Below are 19958 nucleotides of genomic sequence, written 5' to 3'. Positions count from 1 at the left end.
ATTTTACATAACGTGCATTATGAATGGATGAATGAAGGCCATATGTTCCAAAGTATATTTTTGTTCGGCTATAAAATAAAGGGTTCGGCGAAAGTTCGACAAACAACACAGAGCTTTTCAAACTTTGATCAGCTTCATTCTAACAAAAATCCAGAGTTTAGTCCTTTTTTTATGTTTTAATATTTCACGTTGCTCGCTCCTTTCAAGATCTGAGTAATAATTTTATTGAATTCCTATGTATTTTTCTCTCTTGATACTGACAGTATAATTCACCATTATAAAACATACATATCTTATGAAATTATTTCATATCCGTTATAACAAATAATTATAAAATATAATCTCGAGAAAAATTTCAAGCGACAATGCTACAAAAATAACAGAAAAAATCCTGTGCTTATCTTATCGTGCTCATCATGCATTTAATTTGTAAAAACAATTTTTCGCGAACCCCTAATTTTAACTTTACAGAATCTAATATAAGAAACGCTTAACGATAGTGTTGAGGTAAAATTCAGACAAACAGATTTCGAATATGGTTTTTATATAAGTAGATATTGTAGTTCACGCCGTGAGAGCATTTGTAAAAGTTGTTCGGGAAATGCTTCCGAAACACATTAATTTCTTTGAGTGATTAGTTTCCATTGTTCCGGCAGGTACTTTCATTTCATATTTTTCTATGATTATCTCCTATTTTGAAATATTAGGAAAAAAAACGAAAGATAAAAATAACCAGTTTGAGAAAGGATGGTATCGAAATTGACAGGCACTCGTGTGCTTCAAATTCGCCGAACTGTAACAAATGTCCGAATATGGATTGTATGTCTCCTCTTATTTTTTTGTTATCAGCCGAGGATAGCATGGCTATTCTATATTATGTCAATAATACATATATTTTTCCTGTCCTTTTTCCAATTTTCTCCGTTTCATAATTTTGGCATCCACTCAATTGTATCCATGGTTTATTATTACGTACGTTTGGATATTTTTCGCAAAAAGAAACTTCATTTCTTTCTATAAACTATCCCTCAACCCCTCAACATGTGCGAAATTTCTTACATAAAAATTTGTCATCACGCAAAGGTCACTGTCGGTCTTGAAACAATTTTAAAAGGTCTCTAGCGTCAATCAAATAACGTTTAAAACATTCATAAAGTTCACAATCAACGGCTCATTTGTACGTCAACGCGATAAAAAATCTTCCTTGTTCACGACCTTTATCAATCGTCGACTCAGGGGTATTGAACATGTTACATTTAATTTCATAAAATAATAGTAATAAAAATAGTTTCGTATAGTTATTAAATCACAATATGATACTATTAAAAAATAATTTAAAGATATATGTATAATATATAAATTTATAGTCTAATTCTTCTAAATTGAACATCCGCGCGGTTCTCAATGGTTATGCCACCCTGTCATCGTCGTGTCATCGTGAAGTAATCGAGCGTGTAGAAAAGTATAACAGCTTCAGCTTTCCACATCATACTCGTTGAATGACGTGTGCCATGACATTTTGATTGACTCGTGCCATTCTTTATTATTCACCGTTTAGTCGGCACGCGATTTCATACAAAATCTAAATAAAATTGTAAAGCCAACCGATATCCTTGTTGGCGCGGGCACCATTGTGATTTGAGTGGGTGTGATATATGAATATAATTTGATATAAAATAGGTATATTGTAAGCTACATGCGTATCGCTTTTTTGCGTGAAAAATAGATTCTGTTAGTTGGCATTAAAAAAACATATTGCAAAAAGATATAAAAAAGTAATTCAATGTCTCTTTGAAACTTATACTATCTCTTATAAATTTCTTAGACAGTAGAAAAATAATGTTTATTACTTTGTGTATTAATAAATCAGCAAAAAAATATAATATTTATGATCTTGTTAAATTTATTTGTTATTTAAAAACAATCTACTACTTGCAAGTTAAATTTAAAATTTGATTATAAAAAAATCTAAATGTTAAAAAAAACATAGATTCTCTAAATTCAAACCACATACTTGCAACGATTGACCTTGTGATTTGTTTATCATTGTTGTAAAAGCCAGTTTAATTAGAAATAGCAATCGTTGAAATAGAAATGCCATATCTGTTGGAATCACGTGGTAGCAGCACATCTTCTTCTTTGAATTTCCAATTAAAATGATTGCTTCGGTGACATTTTTTAACAATTTACTGACTGCCAAGCTGGTACCATTGCAAAGACGGAGTGGATTAACCTGTTTCATTCGATTCTCACTATTGTTTTTGACGTGAACACTAAACAAGGACGTCATTTAGGAGAGGAATAGGTGGAGGCATTTGCCCCCCCCCCCTTGAATTTTACCAGATAAATGGATGTCTTTTTTTGCTCCCCCCCCCCCTGAAAAAATCTTAAATGACGTCCCTGTAATCATGCCGGTTTCAGCGAGGACATCCGCACTTGCCAACTAGCCTATGGCAGCAGCCATATAACTTCTTAATACGCTGACAATGTACGTTGATCTATTCAGTGTCAGCTAAATATTTTTTTATAATATTTATAATATTTAATATATATAATATTTTTTTAATTGTGATTTAATATTTTATGTTTTATTTAATTATATTTCTCTTGTTTTAGAACATTGTAACGCATTGAGTATAGCATGTAAGGTCATTATAATAGAGAAACACAGTAGTTGAAAAAGCTATTTCCACAAATTATATCACAGACTTTTCGTGAAATTTTTACCCTCTATTTATTTATTTTTATTAAATCTTCCAATGTAACCTGATAGACGTAAGCCTTAATGATTTACAACAGGATAAATCTGTACCAACTGAGTCAGTCAATAAAATATAATAAATACCTACAAAAATAAATATTAGCTACCGACTGAAAAGCCTGGGAATCGGTGACATCTATATATTTTCATAAATATAAATTATAATGTGTAATACAATTTCTAACCAATTTATGTCACTGCAGCTGGGGTCGGTTTTTTTTAATGAGAGCGCATTTTTTATTATAAATAAAAATTCAAATGTCGCTGCTGGGGCTCAAAACCGCAACCTCAGAGTTACTAGTCTGAGACGTTACGGTCTGAGACGTATGTCACATGATATCATTAAGCCAGACTCTTGTTTGTTTCACACTGTCACAATTCCCCCCCAAAAGCTATGACATAATTTATGAAAGCCGCAAAAAACACAAAGCATCTCAAGAAAATTGTTATCACTTTTTACCGCATACTTTTTTCACAATTACTATAATATAATATAATAGTTTATATAAATCAGCGTCTATTTTCAGATTGCACAAAATTGTGCTAGATCATGGTCGATAATTGTTGTGTTAGGGCGAATTAACCGAACGTCAATAGTGTCAGCCGGCTGCTGTCAGCGGCGTGTGCGGCCTCCATTGGTCGTCGCCGTTTGACGTTTTTCCGTTATAGGTACGCCGCTATTTCTCGGAACACGTGACAAAAACTTTTGCGCAAACACATCAAAACACTAGTAACAACCGACTGACCTCATCAAATGCGCACAAACGGCCGAATGCGTTAGATAACCTGACTTGCAATTTCACCGAAAATTCACTCGTCCTTGTGATAATTTTATATCACAACGACACGTTACAACTTAGAGCTTATCTTCACACCTCATTTCTACTCTAAATATAATTATCACTAGAATACTTGCCACTTAGTCGTATAATATGAACCTTTGTATTGCTAACGTTCCATAAAGTCAAAGTGCAATTTTTTTTGTCATTTTTTAATATCTTCTTCGCCATGTCCTTTCAAGTATCAATAATCGTTCTTTGATAAATTTCCTACACTGCGCTTTTACAGATATTTCTGAACATGAATAGATTCAGCGCTTACCTTATTAGCTTACATTTAACCACTTAAATTATAGTGCTTTAGTTATATAATCTCTTTTTAATCCATCTATAACATTACATTTCAAAGTTTTTTCTTTCGTAAAGCCATACCAACCACACATAAGTGCAACGTTTGATATCGGTAACATGGAAATATTTTTTATCTTGTCCATGTTTAATCCTTTTAGATTCTTATTTACCCACTTCTTAAAAGAATCACTATTGTTTGCTTTTAATTATTTTTTTAATTTGAATTTTTCAGTTTATGGTTCATGGTCAATATGGTGTTCAGTAGAGTCGTGTGGTTTTTCACGATTGCGTGCATCATCTTGCCCATTACGCTCAATGCCAACGATGTGCCTCGTAGACAAGACAAGAAGAACAAAGCGGTGACAACGTTGTTGAACGCAAAATGGGGAGTGACATCGGTAGCATTGGAAATGGCCGAATACCTGGCCGAAGAAAATCCAGACTACTTCTGGGATTTTATCAACCAAATCAGCGATTTGACTACACCCCTAGCAGAATTAAGTATGCATTTCTATATTTTATTAGTGTTGCCCGAGATTAAGTCATTATTTTGAGAAAGATCCTGAAGTGTAACTATGAAAAAAAATATTTATATTCAATATGATTCTTTAATTTATATAAACTATGTGTCATGTAAATTTAAAATAAATATCGAATTTTGTTTAATAACATTAATACTTTTGCTATTTACACTTTTGTAATATATTGAACACTTTTATTTATTCAGAAACTGAAAAAGCAAGATACGAAAAGGCTATCGATGTGGCATCGAAATTACTCTCTTCAGCACGCGTCAAAGTATTAAAACTAGGCCTGTCGCTTCACATCAACTCACCCTTAGTCGAAATGTTCAATCAGATGGCTTTAGAAAGAGGCGTAGATTCAAAGAATTGCCTTGCAGTCGTAGATATAAAAAACCAACTTGTATGCACTTCTGAAGAAGTGACTGAACTCATTCAACAGGTATTTATGCTTTTATTATAAATTCTAAGATGTATCTATTAACGTAATTTATTTTCAGACTACCAAATCGCAATTGGAATCGTTTCAAATCGATCATCATTACCCTGGCTCTGTTAACAACTCAATTACGGCCGTTTTATATGGCGAATTAGGCACAAATGAATTTTCTTTGTTACACTCCACTCTTAGTAAATATGCCGAAAAAGGAAACGTCGATTATATTGTTAGATGGTTTGTAAAGGTAATTTTTATTATTATTTTGTGTTTAATATCTCTTAAATATGAATCAATCTATACATTATATATACAATTTTAGGATAGACCAGAGAAACGTCTCCGATTATCTGGATACGGTGTAGAACTTCAATTAAAATCGACTGAATATAAAAGTCAAGACGATACGGCACCAGAAGCGGAAGGAACAACCAGCGAAGGCGAATCCTCTTCGGAAGAGTTGGACGAAAACGATCCACAAAGTCAGATTGAAGGATTTAACTTTGCTCGGTTAAAGTGAGTATTATCTCTGTGCTTTTATTGATATATTTTTTGTATATGTTAAAATGTATATTTATATTATAGAAATTTGTTCCCCGACTTTCGAGCTTCATTAGAGAAATTCAGAAGACATCTCGCTGAGCAGGAATCTGAGCTGGCGCCTCTTAAAGTGTGGCAGTTCCAAGCTTTGAGTCTTCAAGCCGCCGAGAGCATAATGGCAGCACCTATACACGAGTCACTTATCCATTTTACTAATATCGCTCAGAACTTTCCCATGCAGGTGATTATAATTTATATTATTTTCAAGGGTTGTACGCAATTTACTTTATAACAGTTAGTGTACTAGTGAATGGATTACTGGATAGTTATTTCCCATTTTCTCTTCTGATTTTTTTTTATTGGCTCTAGAATCCGAGATGGGTCTTCACCTCCTTTTTGGATTCGTAATCTATTTTTTTTTTAGTATTATAGCATTATTACCAATGACCACCGGTGGTGTTCCCAAGCGGTCACTGCTTAACTTTGCTGGTCGTTGGCTGAGTTATATATCACAACATAATTAATGAGATAGATTTAAAGTAGACTTCTGCAAGTGATCTGTAATTATTGTTGTATTGAAATACATCAATCGGAACTAAGTACATTATAATATTAATTAAGACTTCCCAGATATGTTTAAAAAATCAGGATGATAAAAAAGAACTACTATTTAAAATTAGTATATTTATATAAAATTAAAAAGGAAATATTTTTATCAAATATTGTGGTTTACCAATTACTTTTTATAAATATACTTACATAGATTTTATATTCATATTATTTGCACGGATATGATTCAGATATAGTATGCACTTTTATGCTTATTAAAAAGGGAATTATAAATTTTTCTAATCTCATTGATTATTATTATATTACATTCCATATAGTAGACTTTGAAAGCATTTGCTATTAATTCAACCAGTAATTCTCTAGATTTAATATTCTACTTCAAAATTAAATATGAAGCAATTTTATTTATAAGTAAAAATACTACTTTTTATAAAAAAAAATATCAAGGGGCTCTTAAACTTAAGTGTATCTTAACGAAATTAGTGTTATATATAGATTGATATCTGGAAAGATTACCGACTACAATTCACCGACCGGTAAATTTATCGAATGGAATATTCACCAAATCGCAATTCGTTGAATGGAAAGTTCACCGATTTTACAGTTGATCGCTGATGATTAATTTATTAAAAACCCTGCAACATCAGTATTTAATTTCTTTGTCATTTTATCTGTCAAATACAAATTTAAAGTGGAGCGATAAAATAAAGGTCAGGACATTTAATCGCCAGCCGATTCATTATTTTTATAATCGCCATAATTTTTTTTGACATTGATTTTTCTAATTCATACCTCTGAAACTATTCTCGTTTTTTTATTGTTTGATTAACAGCACTGTATGTATGCATAATTCTGTAGATTTTTTAAACTATCGAATTCTTTAGAACTGATAAAGTGCGTTTGCAAAAAGGATTGCTATATATTCTGCACATCATTGGCTCTTTTGTACCTGGAAATGTATGAAGTTAAAAGAAAAATTAAATACATTGCATTAATTTGCAATATTAAGGCTGCCACACACGTTACGGTATACTTGCACAGGTAGACCGGAACGTGTGCGTCAAAAAACTGTGCAAGTATCACGACCTCTACGTGTGACTGGAGTAAAAGCAAAAAACGATCCGGTCTACAGTAGACCGGAGCGTGTGTGCTCGCTCGACCTGTGTAGGTTCGACGCGAGGCATTCATAGTACGTCAAGTTCGCTCTCATCTGTCTGTAATAATATGGTGTCACCTCAGCCCCAACGCAAACTTATCAAAGAATTTATCAAAATATATAAAAGTGAACCGTGTCTGCGGCAAATGAAGAGTAAAGACTACCATGATTGGTCAAAAAGAGAAGAATCGAAAAGTTGAAAGAAATTGAGTGCACACATCCAAATAAAGATGCAGTTGTATAAAAAAATAATAATTTAAAGAGTAACGTAAGGAAAGAAAAAATAAATTTGCGAATTCCATGAAATCATGGTATTACGGTTTATTGAGCTTCATGTCTGACCAAGAAACTTTTAAACAAAAAGGGGATCAAGGTCAAATTTAGATACATATGAGGACCACTATTGAGAGGTAAATACACATATTCTTTTTATATTTAAATTTCTTAAAGTAAAGAAGGCAATGCTTTAAAATAATAAAATATCATTATGGTGTATTTTATTTAAATAATAAAATTATTTTGCCATCGCACAATGCCCTCATTCATGAAGTCTTTCCTTACTTTTTTGCAGCGTTTTTGTTATTTCCAGGATTTCGTTGATCTAAATCTTCCATGTTAGAGTTAACGTGATTATATTCATGACTACTGATTATCCCGCTAGTCGCATCTTCTCGGTAAAAACATTGTTTAGGCTCTTTGATACATGTCTTATCAAAAAATGCAAAACCTACCAATGCTAACGCATCGTCCTTCAATGCCATCTGTCAATTAACTGAGAAGGCGGTCAAATTTTCCGGAACATCCGTAGGCTTGTCATGTCCCCGGTCAACCTGCGCAGGTCTGCCTGTACAGACAGACCTCTCAAGTCTACTGTAACGTGTATGGCTGCCTTTATATTACATTAAAGTGTAATATAATAAAAAAAAATAGGTGTTTAAATAATTTATTTGTATTTATACATAAGAAAATAATATTTTTTTCAAATTTATAAATTAACAACAGAGCAAACATTTCAAGATATATATTTGTCAAAGAATTTGCTCAAATAAAAAAATTAAATGAGAATAGTTATCAGAATTATAAATTTTAAAATAACGACATTAAAAATATTAAGGCGATGATAAAAATAATTAATTGGCTAGCAAAGAAACGGCGATGATGAAACGTCCAAAACCCTTATTTTATCTCCTAATTTTAAATTCCATTAAAATTGGATCAATAGTTATGGAAATATTAAAAAAATTGTATGTATTTAACGGATAAAATTATAAACAAAAACATGAAATATGTCAACTGACGTTTCGTGGTTTTTAATAAATTAATCACCGGCGATCAATTGAAGAATCAGTGAACTTTTCATTTGACGAATTGCGGGTCGGTGAATTTTCTATTTGACATTACCGCTCGGAGAACTTTCCTGTTGGTGAACTTTCCTAGAACCATATAGATTTACCATAATATTTATTTCTCAAACCGGGACAATTTTGGGAGTTTGCTCAAAACAGAAAGTAATGTCTCTTAGTTTATGTACTTATGATTGAAAAAGGCTAAATAATAGGATAATTAACAAAAAACAGTAATTACGTGGTAATATTTTTTAATTACTCCTAACTACACATAACTTATTAGTAAAAAGTTAAACATATTTATCACTAGCTTTCTTTAAAAATTCTTTATTTTTAATCGCATCGAAAAATTTACTACAATTTAATTCACTATTAAGTTTGCAGCGCAATAAAGATTCTACTCCATAGTTCAATGTAAGAAATACCTCAGTTATAAAATCTTGTAAATTAATACTTCCTTTATTTTCCAGTACTCTATAAAGCTTTTTTGCTTTCTTATGTATAAATTCAGTAGACTTAGCATTTAATTTCACAATCGCCTCAGTAAAATTATATTTTCGCTAGTAGAAATATATATCTACTTGTGAAAATTTATTTGGACTTCACTAGTGAAAATATAACTTTACCAAAAAATACACATTCACTGTAACATGTATACATCGGATGTAAATAAATAATGATAAGTAAATATATAAAATATATATCTACTGTTGAAAATGTATTCCGATATGATTTCACTGAAATGACATATCTTAAAAATATTTTCATAATAGATTCGAGACTTTTTTAGATTTATTTGAGGGATAACCCTAGAATTTTTTGTTTAGAATCAGGAACGTCATTTTAGCTTTCCAGAGGGGGGGGGGGGCAAAAGTTGGCCAGTCAGTGGTATTTTTTAATTTTTCGTTTCATTAAAATTCATAGTATTTCATTAAATTACATGCATTTTTCTGGGTACATTCAAAGGGGGGGGGGGGGCAAATGCCACCACCTTTCCTCATTCCTTAAATGACGTTCCTGTCAAAATTTAATTTCAGATTTTTTTAAATTTAATTAAATGACATGCACTTTTCTGGACAAATTCAAAGAGGAGCAAATGCTCCCACCTGCCTCCTGTCCCCTCAATGACGTCCCTGTGAATGATGATTGTATTGTTTGGAAGAAACAGTATCTGCTTTTGAAACTTTTGAAAATGTCTTTGGAGTGCAAAGGGTTAAAAATATCACATTATAAGAAACAAATAATGGCATACATTAAACTAGCGTGTAGTACAGTCAGTTCTCGAGTTATGACGGGGTTCCGTTCCACCACCTTGGTCGTAAGTCGAAAATCATACAAAAAATAATTAAAAACAATGCATACATGCGAAATACAAAAACCACTTTTATTGCTGACTTCGAGTTGTTAACTAAATACTTTTTAGCAAATATCTACATAAATAATTTATTTATAAGAATTGATCTAGAGTATTTTTATCATCTGTGCTACTGATATCCATTGTTAATTCTTGAGATTTTTCAGCAAGTGCAGTGATAGTGCTTGTTTTTCTTAAAAAAAACGTCCAGGTTTGTTTGTACAGTTTGTTGTTTCTTTTCTCTATAAATTTCATAATAACACGCAAGTGCTTGCTGAATAAGGCCGTGAACCCTCGAAGATCTATCAATGTCTTTGTCCATATTTTCAAATTTTTTAATAGCATCATTGATTTGGCTAAAAGCTGCAACCATGTCTTTTAACACAATTTTTTTTTGGTGGTTCTTCGAGTTCATCTAATTCTTTTAGCTCCATTACATTTTTTTCTGCAACTTGTTCCTCAATCTCAATCAAATCTTGGTTTGTGAGTTCCTCAACATCATTTTCCAAAAGATGAATTACATCTTCATTATCAACTTCCAGATTAAGTTGTTGAGCACATTTTACAATAATATTTGCTATCTCATCTATTTCCCCTTCTTTATTAAAATACATATTGTCATTATATCTTTTTAAGAGTTTGTTCCATATGCCGTTCATACAATTCGTCGTTACTTTGGACCGTCCTTTTGAGATATTGTTTATTGCATGAAAGATGTTGTAATTTTTCCAAAATTCTCTCAATGTCTGATGTTTGTCTGTTCCTGCAATTGCTTGGGCAAAAGTGATTCTTAAATAATGGGCTTTGAAGTTAGCAATACCCCCTTGATCCATCGGCTGTAGAATGCTGGTGGTGTTTGGAGGTAAAAAAAAACACTTTTATATTTGGATGTGATTCCCCTAAGTGTGGAGGATGGCCTGGAGCATTGTCAAGAATCAATAAAATTTTAAAGGTTATGTCGTTTTCATCACAGTTCTTCTTTACTTCTGGAATGAAACAGTTATCAAACCAGTCTTGAAATTATGTATATGACATAAAAAAAAAAATTTTTACAATTTTTTTTTCGTCGTAACTCCGAATGGTCGTAAGTCGAGAACTGCCTGTACATGTAAATCAAGCTATTTTATCTTTGGGGCCATTTAGACGAACCGCCATTGAAATATGCCGCCTTTTAAAAACAACATGTATATTATTTTAGGCTAATTCGCTCGTAAGAACAGCCGTAAGTCCGCAGTTAAAAGAGGATATCAAAAACAATCAAGAATTATTCGCAACATCGTTAAATGTACACTCATCAGACACAGCACTATTTGTTAATGGAATGTTCTTCGATATGGACATCGTGGACGTAATGACCCTCCTACAGACACTCCGACAAGAATTAACAACAATGGAAGGACTTCACAGTTTAGGTATGAAAATTGAATTTCTATAAATAACGTGAACGAATATACATCTAAATAATATTAAACAGGTTTATCGAATCAACGAATGTCCAAACTACTATCATTGGATCTCACTCAAAGCCAAAGCTCAGGATCGGCCAGTATGATGGCGAGCGCGACCGTTAATTTCGCTATCGACATCAGAGATACTGGTATTTTATGGGCTAATGATTTAGAAACAGATGTTCAATACAAGAGATGGTCCAGTAGCTATACAGAACTGTTACGACCGACTTATCCTGGAGTGCTGAGAAATATTAGACGTAATCTATACAACTTGGTAGGATTTTTTATATGCGTTATATTTAATAGCATGGTTTATATTATAATAATATATTAAATTGCAGGTTTTGATCTTCGATCCGCTTAACGTTGGATCTAGACAATTAGTCAAATTATCCGAATCGTTTGTAAGACATTCGGCACCAGTGAGAATCGGTTTGGCTATGAAAGTAAACACTGATTTGACCGTAACCGGTTTGAAGGATCCGGGAGTTGCTATTTTGTTTGCTTTTAACTATTTGAGCCAGGAGAGGAGTCCTAGAGATGCTTTTGAATTCATCGTTAATGTACTAACATTATTTCCTGTATTACATTTACTTATGAATGTGTTTTATTAATTAGTTATTTTTTAGTTGTACGATTCTGTTGGTATAAATGAAATCACTGTCGCGGACGTTAGAAAGAAACTGCGCGAAGCAGGGGGTTTTGGTGTTGACGTCGAAGATATATTGGGCGATGATTCAGATTACGATTTCGGAAGGAAATTGACAGCAGAGTTTATAGTGAAGACCGGAATGCATAATCTACCGCAGGTACGTTGAAATGTGGTAATGTTTTTAACGGAAGTTTGTTTAATTAACGTTATTGTAAAGGTGTTATTGAATGGTGTGCCGTTACCGGAAGAAGAACTTGATCCGGACCATTTCGAAGAGGAAGTCTTAACGGAAATCATGCAACAAACTAGTCGTTTGCAAAAGGCCGTTTTTAGAGGTGAACTCAGCGATCTTACCGATATCTTGGACTATTTGATGGGACAACCACACGTGATGCCTAGGTATTAATATATGTTTTGAAAACATATATGACTTAAATTTATTTTATTTGATTAATTTGTTAATATTTATTAACTTTAAAGATTGAATCAACGCATATTGAACACTGATCCAGCTCAATATCTGGACATGACTGGCACACCAGCCACAAGTTTCGATCCTACAACCATCGGCGATCTCATAAGATTGAACAACAACGATATGACGGCGACGGCCGTAAAATATCTGAGATATTTAGAGAAGAAATCATCTGCAAACAATGCGAAACCAGAAAAAGACGTATATGTCAATACTGTATGGGTAGTCGGAGATTTGAACTGTCCAAAAACTAGAAAAGTGTTCAAGGCTGCCATTGAATATATGGTAATTGGGTCTATTATACTTACGATCAATTTAAATCATATTTAATATAACGGTTGTTATTATAGAAATCTACGAAAGGCGTACGAGTGTCATTCTTGCCGAACATCAATGGAGATTCAGGGGTAGATCATTCGTTGAACAAAGTAGTAGTAGCCGCTTTAAATGTGTTGCCTCAAAAAGAAGCTCTGGAGTATGTGTCTAAGATTATGGAAAATGAAGGGTGTCACGAAAGAAAAGATTGCGATATCATTGTAGGAAAGATTTTAGACAAATTCAATTAATTATATGTAATTTCTGTAATGTATTTGTTTTTCATTATTTTATAGTCTGAGCTTGTGCCCGCTTTGCAAAAACAAGATTGGTTGTTGAAAGTATCCAGAGTTTACGTCACAAGAGTGCTCGGATTCAAAAGTTCAGGTCAATGCGGAATCGTATTCAACGGAAGGATTTTGGGACCGTTTAGAGAAGATGAAGCTTTCGATGAAGATGATTTTCTTCTTTTAGAAAGGTCATTTTGTTAATTAATAATTAAATAAGCATTGTATTTTTATGTTAGATCAAAATCTTACAATGATCTATTTTTAATTACATAGTTAAATAACATAACACTTTATTTTACAGATTTAGTAACCAAATTTATGGTGATAAATTAAGAATCGTGCTTCAGGCAAAGGACAAAAACTTAGAAGATGATATTATTGATGATATAGGTATATTTGTTTATAATAATACAATTTCCTTGCAGATTTATCAATTAATTTCGTCTTTCAGACAACGACGAAGATCTAGTAAAATTGAACCCGAATGCAGTTATGAAAATAATTAGCTTACTGTTATCGAAACCACAGACGAAAGCCAGATTTTCAATGCCCGAAGGTCTGCTAGAGACCAACTCGGTTGTATCTCTTCCGGCCTTAGACGAAAATGCTGCAGCGTTCGATATCGTAGCAGTAGTCGATCCAGTATCGCGGGGAGCTCAAAAAATGGGCCCTTTGCTTTTAACCCTACAAGAAGTGTTAAACTGCAGAATCAAACTTTATTTGAACTCAAACGAAAAGAATTCTGATATGCCAGTAAAAAGGTACTCAATCATCGTGATTAATTTTGTTAATATTTTTTTACATGATTATTGATATATTTTAGCTTCTATCGTTTTGTAATCGATTCGGAACTCCAATGGAATGCCGATGGAACTCTAAACAGTGGACCCCAAGCTAGATTTACACATTTGCCACAATCGTCTTTACTTACACTATCGTTACACGTGCCTGGAAATTGGTTGGTGCAAAGTGTCCATTCGGTTTACGATCTTGACAATATTAGATTGGCCGACGTTGAGAAAGTTGTTCATAGGTAATTTTATTATTTTATAACTAATATACTTTAATACAATTTTGATCGGCGTTTGTAAATAAACTGTTTATTGGTGTGTCTACTATGACCGAAATTCGCAGGATTCGTTCGTTGAACAAAACAAAATGTTGGAAAGCTAAAATGTTTTTATATTTGTTGTTTCAAGATGCAAAGATTTTATTTTATTCAGTGTAATAATTCGATCGCAGTTAATTTATATGCAAATCTACACAAAATGATCTTTATGTATGTCAAATTCGTTTCAAACATTACTGACTATTCTATTTTACTATTGCAGTGAATTTGAGTTGGAATACTTGCTATTAGAAGGACACTGTTGGGATGCTACAGCCGGAACACCTCCAAGAGGCTTACAAGTAACATTAGGTACAAAATCTAATCCAACGCAAGTTGATACTATAGTCATGGCTAATTTGGGCTATTTCCAGGTGAGCTATTTATTATATAATATATTTGCTATGATTTTGTATATGCTATGATTTATTTATATGCATTATAGCTCAAAGCAAACCCTGGTGCTTGGATATTGAGACTAAGACAAGGACGTAGTGCTGATATTTATGACATAATGAGGTATATGCATATTAGCGTCATCCATATTTTATCGATCCCATTTTTAATAATTTTGGTTTCCAGTCATGAGGGCTCAGACACGCCAGCGAATAGCAAAGACATAAAGGTGGTCATATCTTCGTTACGCTCACACATTCTCAAGCTGAGAGTTACAAAAAAAGCTGATAAACAAACCATGGATCTTCTTTCCGATACTAACGAATCAGGGGGCGGCATTTGGAACTCAATCACAAGGTATTTATAAACAAAGTACAATTATAATAAATATTTCAATATTTTTTTATGCTTTTTCTTTCTACATTTTTATTTTATTTTTTATTTATTTCACACAACATTCTTCAATGCAGATTCTTGTTGAGGTATACTTTTTTTTAAGAAACCTGATGCTTAAAACTCATCTCATTAGCATTGGCAGATTTATATTAATAATTCATTCATTCAAATTTTCATCTAATATTTTTAATGTCTAGAATCAATATCAGGCATGTCCATCTTATGTCTTTTTTATTATATATTCAATGGAGCGAATGAGCATATATGACTTAAAATCAGACAAATTTCATATTTTCTTTCTTAACCTCTATCTGGCCATGTCCGAGCTAACGCAAAAATTTGTATTTTATAAATTCTCATCTCAAAAATCAGCAAATTTCTTGAAAACATTATCACAGCCTTTTTTTATTATATTATTTTAAATGTTTTACAATGGCTGCATATTTTTTATACTGCTGCATAGAAAGGGTGGGTCCGTGCAAACTTTTTTTAAATCATTTTTAAGAAAGTATTGTGATCGGGAAGTAGTTAAAGTTGTGTTACCGTATAACGTAACTCTCAAAGGTGTTCAAAAAAATATAATATACATATATAAATAAAAGAAATACATAATTTTCCATAAATTTAATAGTTTCCACTATAAATTTGATTTCGGTTTCACTAAGATTCAGGGTACAGTAAAACTTCGATATAACGGACTAATACGGGCGAGGGGGTGTCCGTTAAAGCCGAAAGTCTATTATATAAAAGTAACCTAACCTCTGTAGGACTTTCATTGGGTTAGGTTTGGGTTTGACAGCAGATTTACATTTCGCAACTATAAAATTGAGTTTCAGAAACATTTTAGAACAGCATATTAACTGGCGCCTATCAGTTAAATAATATTTTCGCTAGAAGAAATATATATTTACTGGTGAAAATGTATTTGGACTAATTAACTTGAAAATATAACTTTACTGAAAAATTCATGTTCACTTTTACATTTCTACACCACATGTAAATAAATATGTAAATGCCAGATAAATTATATTTTCACTGGTAAAAATATATTGTATATATATATTCTATGTACCGGTGAAAATGTATTGTAATGACATATTTTCAAAAATATTTTCGGGATACATTCAAGACTGTTTTTTTAAATTTATTTGAGGGATAACCTGAGAATTTACAATTTAGAATCAGGGATGTCATTTCAGCTTTTTTTAATATTTCTATTATATTTGATTACGATAGTTTTATAGTTGAATGACATGCATAGTTTTTAATTAAAGGATATGGATTTTTCTGGCCAAATTCAAGGGGTGGCAAATGTCCCCATCTGCCCCTCCGCCCCCCCCCCCCAAAAGACGTCCCTGCTATTTCAATAAATTCATATTAATATGTTTTAATATTTATTTAAAAATAATAAGATACATTTTTAATGTTATTTTTTTTCTATGTGGTATGTCCGATATCGATTCTTGATGTTATATATAATCTGTCCGTTATGCAGTCAGTATTTCGCATTTCATAACTATTTCATCGTTTTACCAATACACATAAGTTTTTACAATAATAATGAATTGTAATAAAATATTTTCTGAGAATTGATAACTTTTTATTATATTGAAATATAATAAATTATTCCGATAATATTTATTTTTATTATTATTTACTATAATATGATATTGAGCGTAGTATATTAATTGCAAAGCGTATTGAAGGGAAGTAAACGCAAAATATTTCATCTCTCTTTTATTTATTTTATCATAAATATTTCCACAAGAGATAGCTTAATACTGGCTGGGTATATCGAACAGAGTACTGCTATAATAACGTTGATTCATTTCTGAATTACAAAATTGTTGTTTTCAGTTCTTTCTCCGGTGGAGACACTGTTGAGAAAGAAGATGACCGAATCAACATATTCTCGCTAGCCTCCGGACATTTATATGAAAGATTTTTGAGAATAATGATGTTGTCGGTATTAAAACACACTAAAACACCAGTCAAGTTCTGGTTCTTAAAGAATTATCTGAGTCCTTCACTAAAGGTATCTATCGACTTATCATAATCATGCTTATTTGTTAAAATATTTAATTATGAAAATCAAATATTCTTCAAGGATATTTTACCGTACATGGCCAAAGAATATGGATTCGAATATGAGCTAGTCGAATACAAATGGCCAAGATGGTTACATCAACAGAATGAGAAGCAACGTATTATTTGGGGATATAAGATCCTGTTCTTAGATGTGCTGTTCCCGCTCGATGTTAAGAAGATTATATTCGTTGATGCCGATCAGGTATTTTAATTTGATAATAATGGGTTATTAACGAAATCATAACTTTTGCACGAATCACTAATCCTACATACTCATTATAGATTGTACGCGCAGATATGAAAGAATTAGTAGACTTCGATCTTGGCGGAGCGCCTTACGGATACACACCATTCTGCGATAGTAGAACTGAGATGGATGGTTTCAGATTTTGGAAGACTGGCTATTGGAGGAACCATTTGCAAGGCAGAAAATACCATATTTCTGCATTGTACGTAGTCGATTTAAAGAGGTTCAGAAGAATAGCGGCCGGCGATAGGTTGAGAGGACAGTATCAGGCCCTCAGTCAAGATCCCAATAGTTTGAGCAATTTGGGTGAGATTGGAAATATTATTATTATTAACAGCATTATTTAATTTGTGAGGGTTGCTATTATTTATTATTATTATTATTCAAACAGATCAAGATCTTCCGAATAACATGATCCATCAAGTCGCCATCAAATCTTTGCCTCAAGAATGGCTTTGGTGCGAGACATGGTGTGATAATGCCTCAAAGTCGAAGGCAAAGACTATTGATCTTGTAAGATTAATATCATTATTTTACTTAGGAAATGTATTATAATTAAAATATGAAATTATTGTGCTTGTGTTTGTAGTGTAACAATCCTCAGACTAAAGAAGCTAAGTTAACAGCTGCCGTCAGAATTGTTTCCGAATGGACGGAATATGATGATGAAATAAAACGCTTGCAGCATAGGATACAAAAAGGATATTATGAAGTTGGCGAAAGTTTTTTGAACGCTGATAAACTTAAAGGTATAATATCTTTCTATGTTTATTTTACTGATAAACTTTGAGAGACCACTGTGAAGTAATATTATTTTTGTTGCAGAATCACCGAAAAATGACGAGCATACTGAGTTATGATGAGTGTCATCTTAGTTTAATTATTTTTTATCATTATTACTATGTATTTACGTTTTAAAGTGTTTTCAAAGACTGATTGCTCAGAGTTATCATACACACACCATGTGATCACCGCGAAACAAATTCCATTTTTTTAGTTTTTCGGTACTAAATCCTAAAAACCGTCTCACAAATTGTTTTATTTTTGTAGACACATTCAATTATTACATTAAGTATTATAAAATATTAATGTTTTTTGTTCTTTCATTTTTTTTATAAATAAATATACAAAACAATGCTGTGATTGTGTGAATCAATAAATCACTATAAACAAATATTTTTTGATTTCACATTTGATAAATTTACAGGTGTCCTTAAAAACGAACGATTCGATCTATATGACCAGTGCCGTAGCAATGCATTGGCATCTAGACTAATGCCAGGGGCGCTTCAAGAAATCTGGAATCATATCCCATTTCTAATATGATATGATTCCAGATTTCTTGAAATTTCTAACAATACGTTTAAATAATAAGAGGAAAAAATATATGGATCTTCAGAACATGGTTATTTTATTCCAAAGATATAAATGCTACAAATTGCTTTCCGTGTATCTTTAACAAACAAAAATTTGTTTAGTAATTTAGAAGAACATAAAAACTCCAATCTCTTAAGAATTCACTGTAACATAAAAAAACTCACGAAATACAAATTATTTACAAAAGGTCTTAAAACAGCAGTTTAAATTATGATTTTTACAAATCGCATTAAATAACAAAGTAATAACGGAGAAATTAATTGCGGAATATTTTTTCTCTTGTAAAACTTGCTACCACCTAAAAAAGTTAGTTTTGTGTGGTTTTATTCTTAAAACTCGCGTTAATTTACTGTGATCAAAATGATCATACATCAGCAAGGAAACAAGACAATAGCGTCAAAGATGGGACCAGAAAGAATCACATAAATAACACGCAAGTGTTCTTACTGTCAATACTCTCCGTCATTCGAAGAATATTTCTTTGTTGCGAAACGGTCACGGAAACAATAAATCACCCGATCCACAAGATTACCGTTGCACTATACGACCTTGGACAATGCCCATCAAGCAAACGTCATTTTCTAGACGTATACCTATTTCGCTATTTTAAGAAACAAGTACATATATTGGCTGGACGATCGCTGTATGATTGTGATTCATCAGCAAGTTTTGCAGTTCTTAGTACTTAAGGCTTGTCTCCAAGGAGAAGAGGGTACTCACTCGCAGACTCCGGCGAACACTCAAAGAGACCAGCAAACGCCCGCAGACAACATACCGTCATGGACGCTCACATCCTGAGAGGGGCTATACCATTCGAGCACCGTAACAGAGGATTCTTCCGCTATACTATCACTGCCACGCCACTTACAAGACTTCTGAGGATCTACCGTCATCACGCCTGCGTCAGCTTCTCCATTACTGTTTGTTAATCTCAGACTTGCTTTAATGGCAGCCCTAATATCCTCACTAACAATCCCTAAGGTTTACCCATTCATATGTTAAGATTTATTGACAAAATTCCCAGAACGAATTTTTTAGAACCACATTTGACATCCTTGCCAATTACAGTTACTGCTATTGTTGTTTTAAGGTTGAAAATATGGAAAATAAAAATATCCCGTTACTAAATAGCATCATTGATACTACAACTGTTAACAAACACCGAAAGAATAGCGAAAATATCGTTAATTTATGAAAACATTTTTGCAAATGTAAGAAAAAAATACGAGTTATGAAGTAACATGATACACCTTTATATTTACCAGTGTCAAATATAAAAGTGTACGAACTCTAATAAAAACTGAAAATTCTCTGGCGAGAAATTGCAACATCGGTAGATTTTCTGAGAC

The 19958-nt window shown here is 32.5% G+C and overlaps 1 protein-coding gene across 3 annotated transcripts; it reads left to right on the top strand.

Moving 5' to 3' along the window:
- Positions 1 to 3356: 3356 nt before the first annotated feature.
- Positions 3357 to 18406, top strand: Uggt (UDP-glucose-glycoprotein glucosyltransferase). Of its 3 annotated transcripts, none has more exons than XM_088201958.1 (26): positions 3357 to 3430; positions 4124 to 4392; positions 4619 to 4854; positions 4913 to 5095; positions 5171 to 5364; positions 5434 to 5629; positions 11013 to 11226; positions 11289 to 11539; positions 11607 to 11828; positions 11895 to 12074; positions 12135 to 12316; positions 12398 to 12677; positions 12743 to 12928; positions 13004 to 13185; positions 13299 to 13387; positions 13449 to 13758; positions 13821 to 14030; positions 14329 to 14479; positions 14551 to 14624; positions 14688 to 14858; positions 16755 to 16932; positions 17005 to 17187; positions 17268 to 17538; positions 17624 to 17745; positions 17822 to 17981; positions 18058 to 18406. In XM_088201958.1, the coding sequence occupies exons 2-26, from the start codon at positions 4134 to 4136 to the stop codon at positions 18090 to 18092; spliced, it is 4719 nt and encodes a 1572-aa protein (XP_088058084.1). In that variant the 5' UTR covers positions 3357 to 3430; positions 4124 to 4133; the 3' UTR covers positions 18093 to 18406. The 3 variants fall into 3 exon arrangements, with proteins under 3 accessions (XP_088058084.1, XP_088058092.1, XP_088058102.1); XM_088201966.1 differs by having other exon boundaries at positions 3357 to 3537; XM_088201976.1 differs by having other exon boundaries at positions 3357 to 4003.
- Positions 18407 to 19958: the final 1552 nt, after the last annotated feature.

Source organism: Plectrocnemia conspersa, unplaced genomic scaffold, assembly GCF_051122295.1.
Source record: "Plectrocnemia conspersa isolate PC_06_02 unplaced genomic scaffold, ASM5112229v1 ptg000001l, whole genome shotgun sequence".
Classification (NCBI taxonomy): Eukaryota; Metazoa; Arthropoda; class Insecta; order Trichoptera; family Polycentropodidae; genus Plectrocnemia; species Plectrocnemia conspersa.
This window is presented reverse-complemented; position numbering and strand designations above follow the sequence as displayed.

Coding starts and splice junctions, on each gene's coding strand:
- Uggt (XM_088201958.1), top strand. CDS start 4,134: ATGGTCAATATGGTGTTCAGTAGAGTCGTGTGGTTTTTCACGATTGCG. Junction 5,630..11,012: donor CTCAGAACTTTCCCATGCAG/GTGATTATAATT, acceptor ATATTATTTTAG/GCTAATTCGCTCGTAAGAAC. Junction 14,480..14,550: donor CTAATTTGGGCTATTTCCAG/GTGAGCTATTTA, acceptor TATGCATTATAG/CTCAAAGCAAACCCTGGTGC.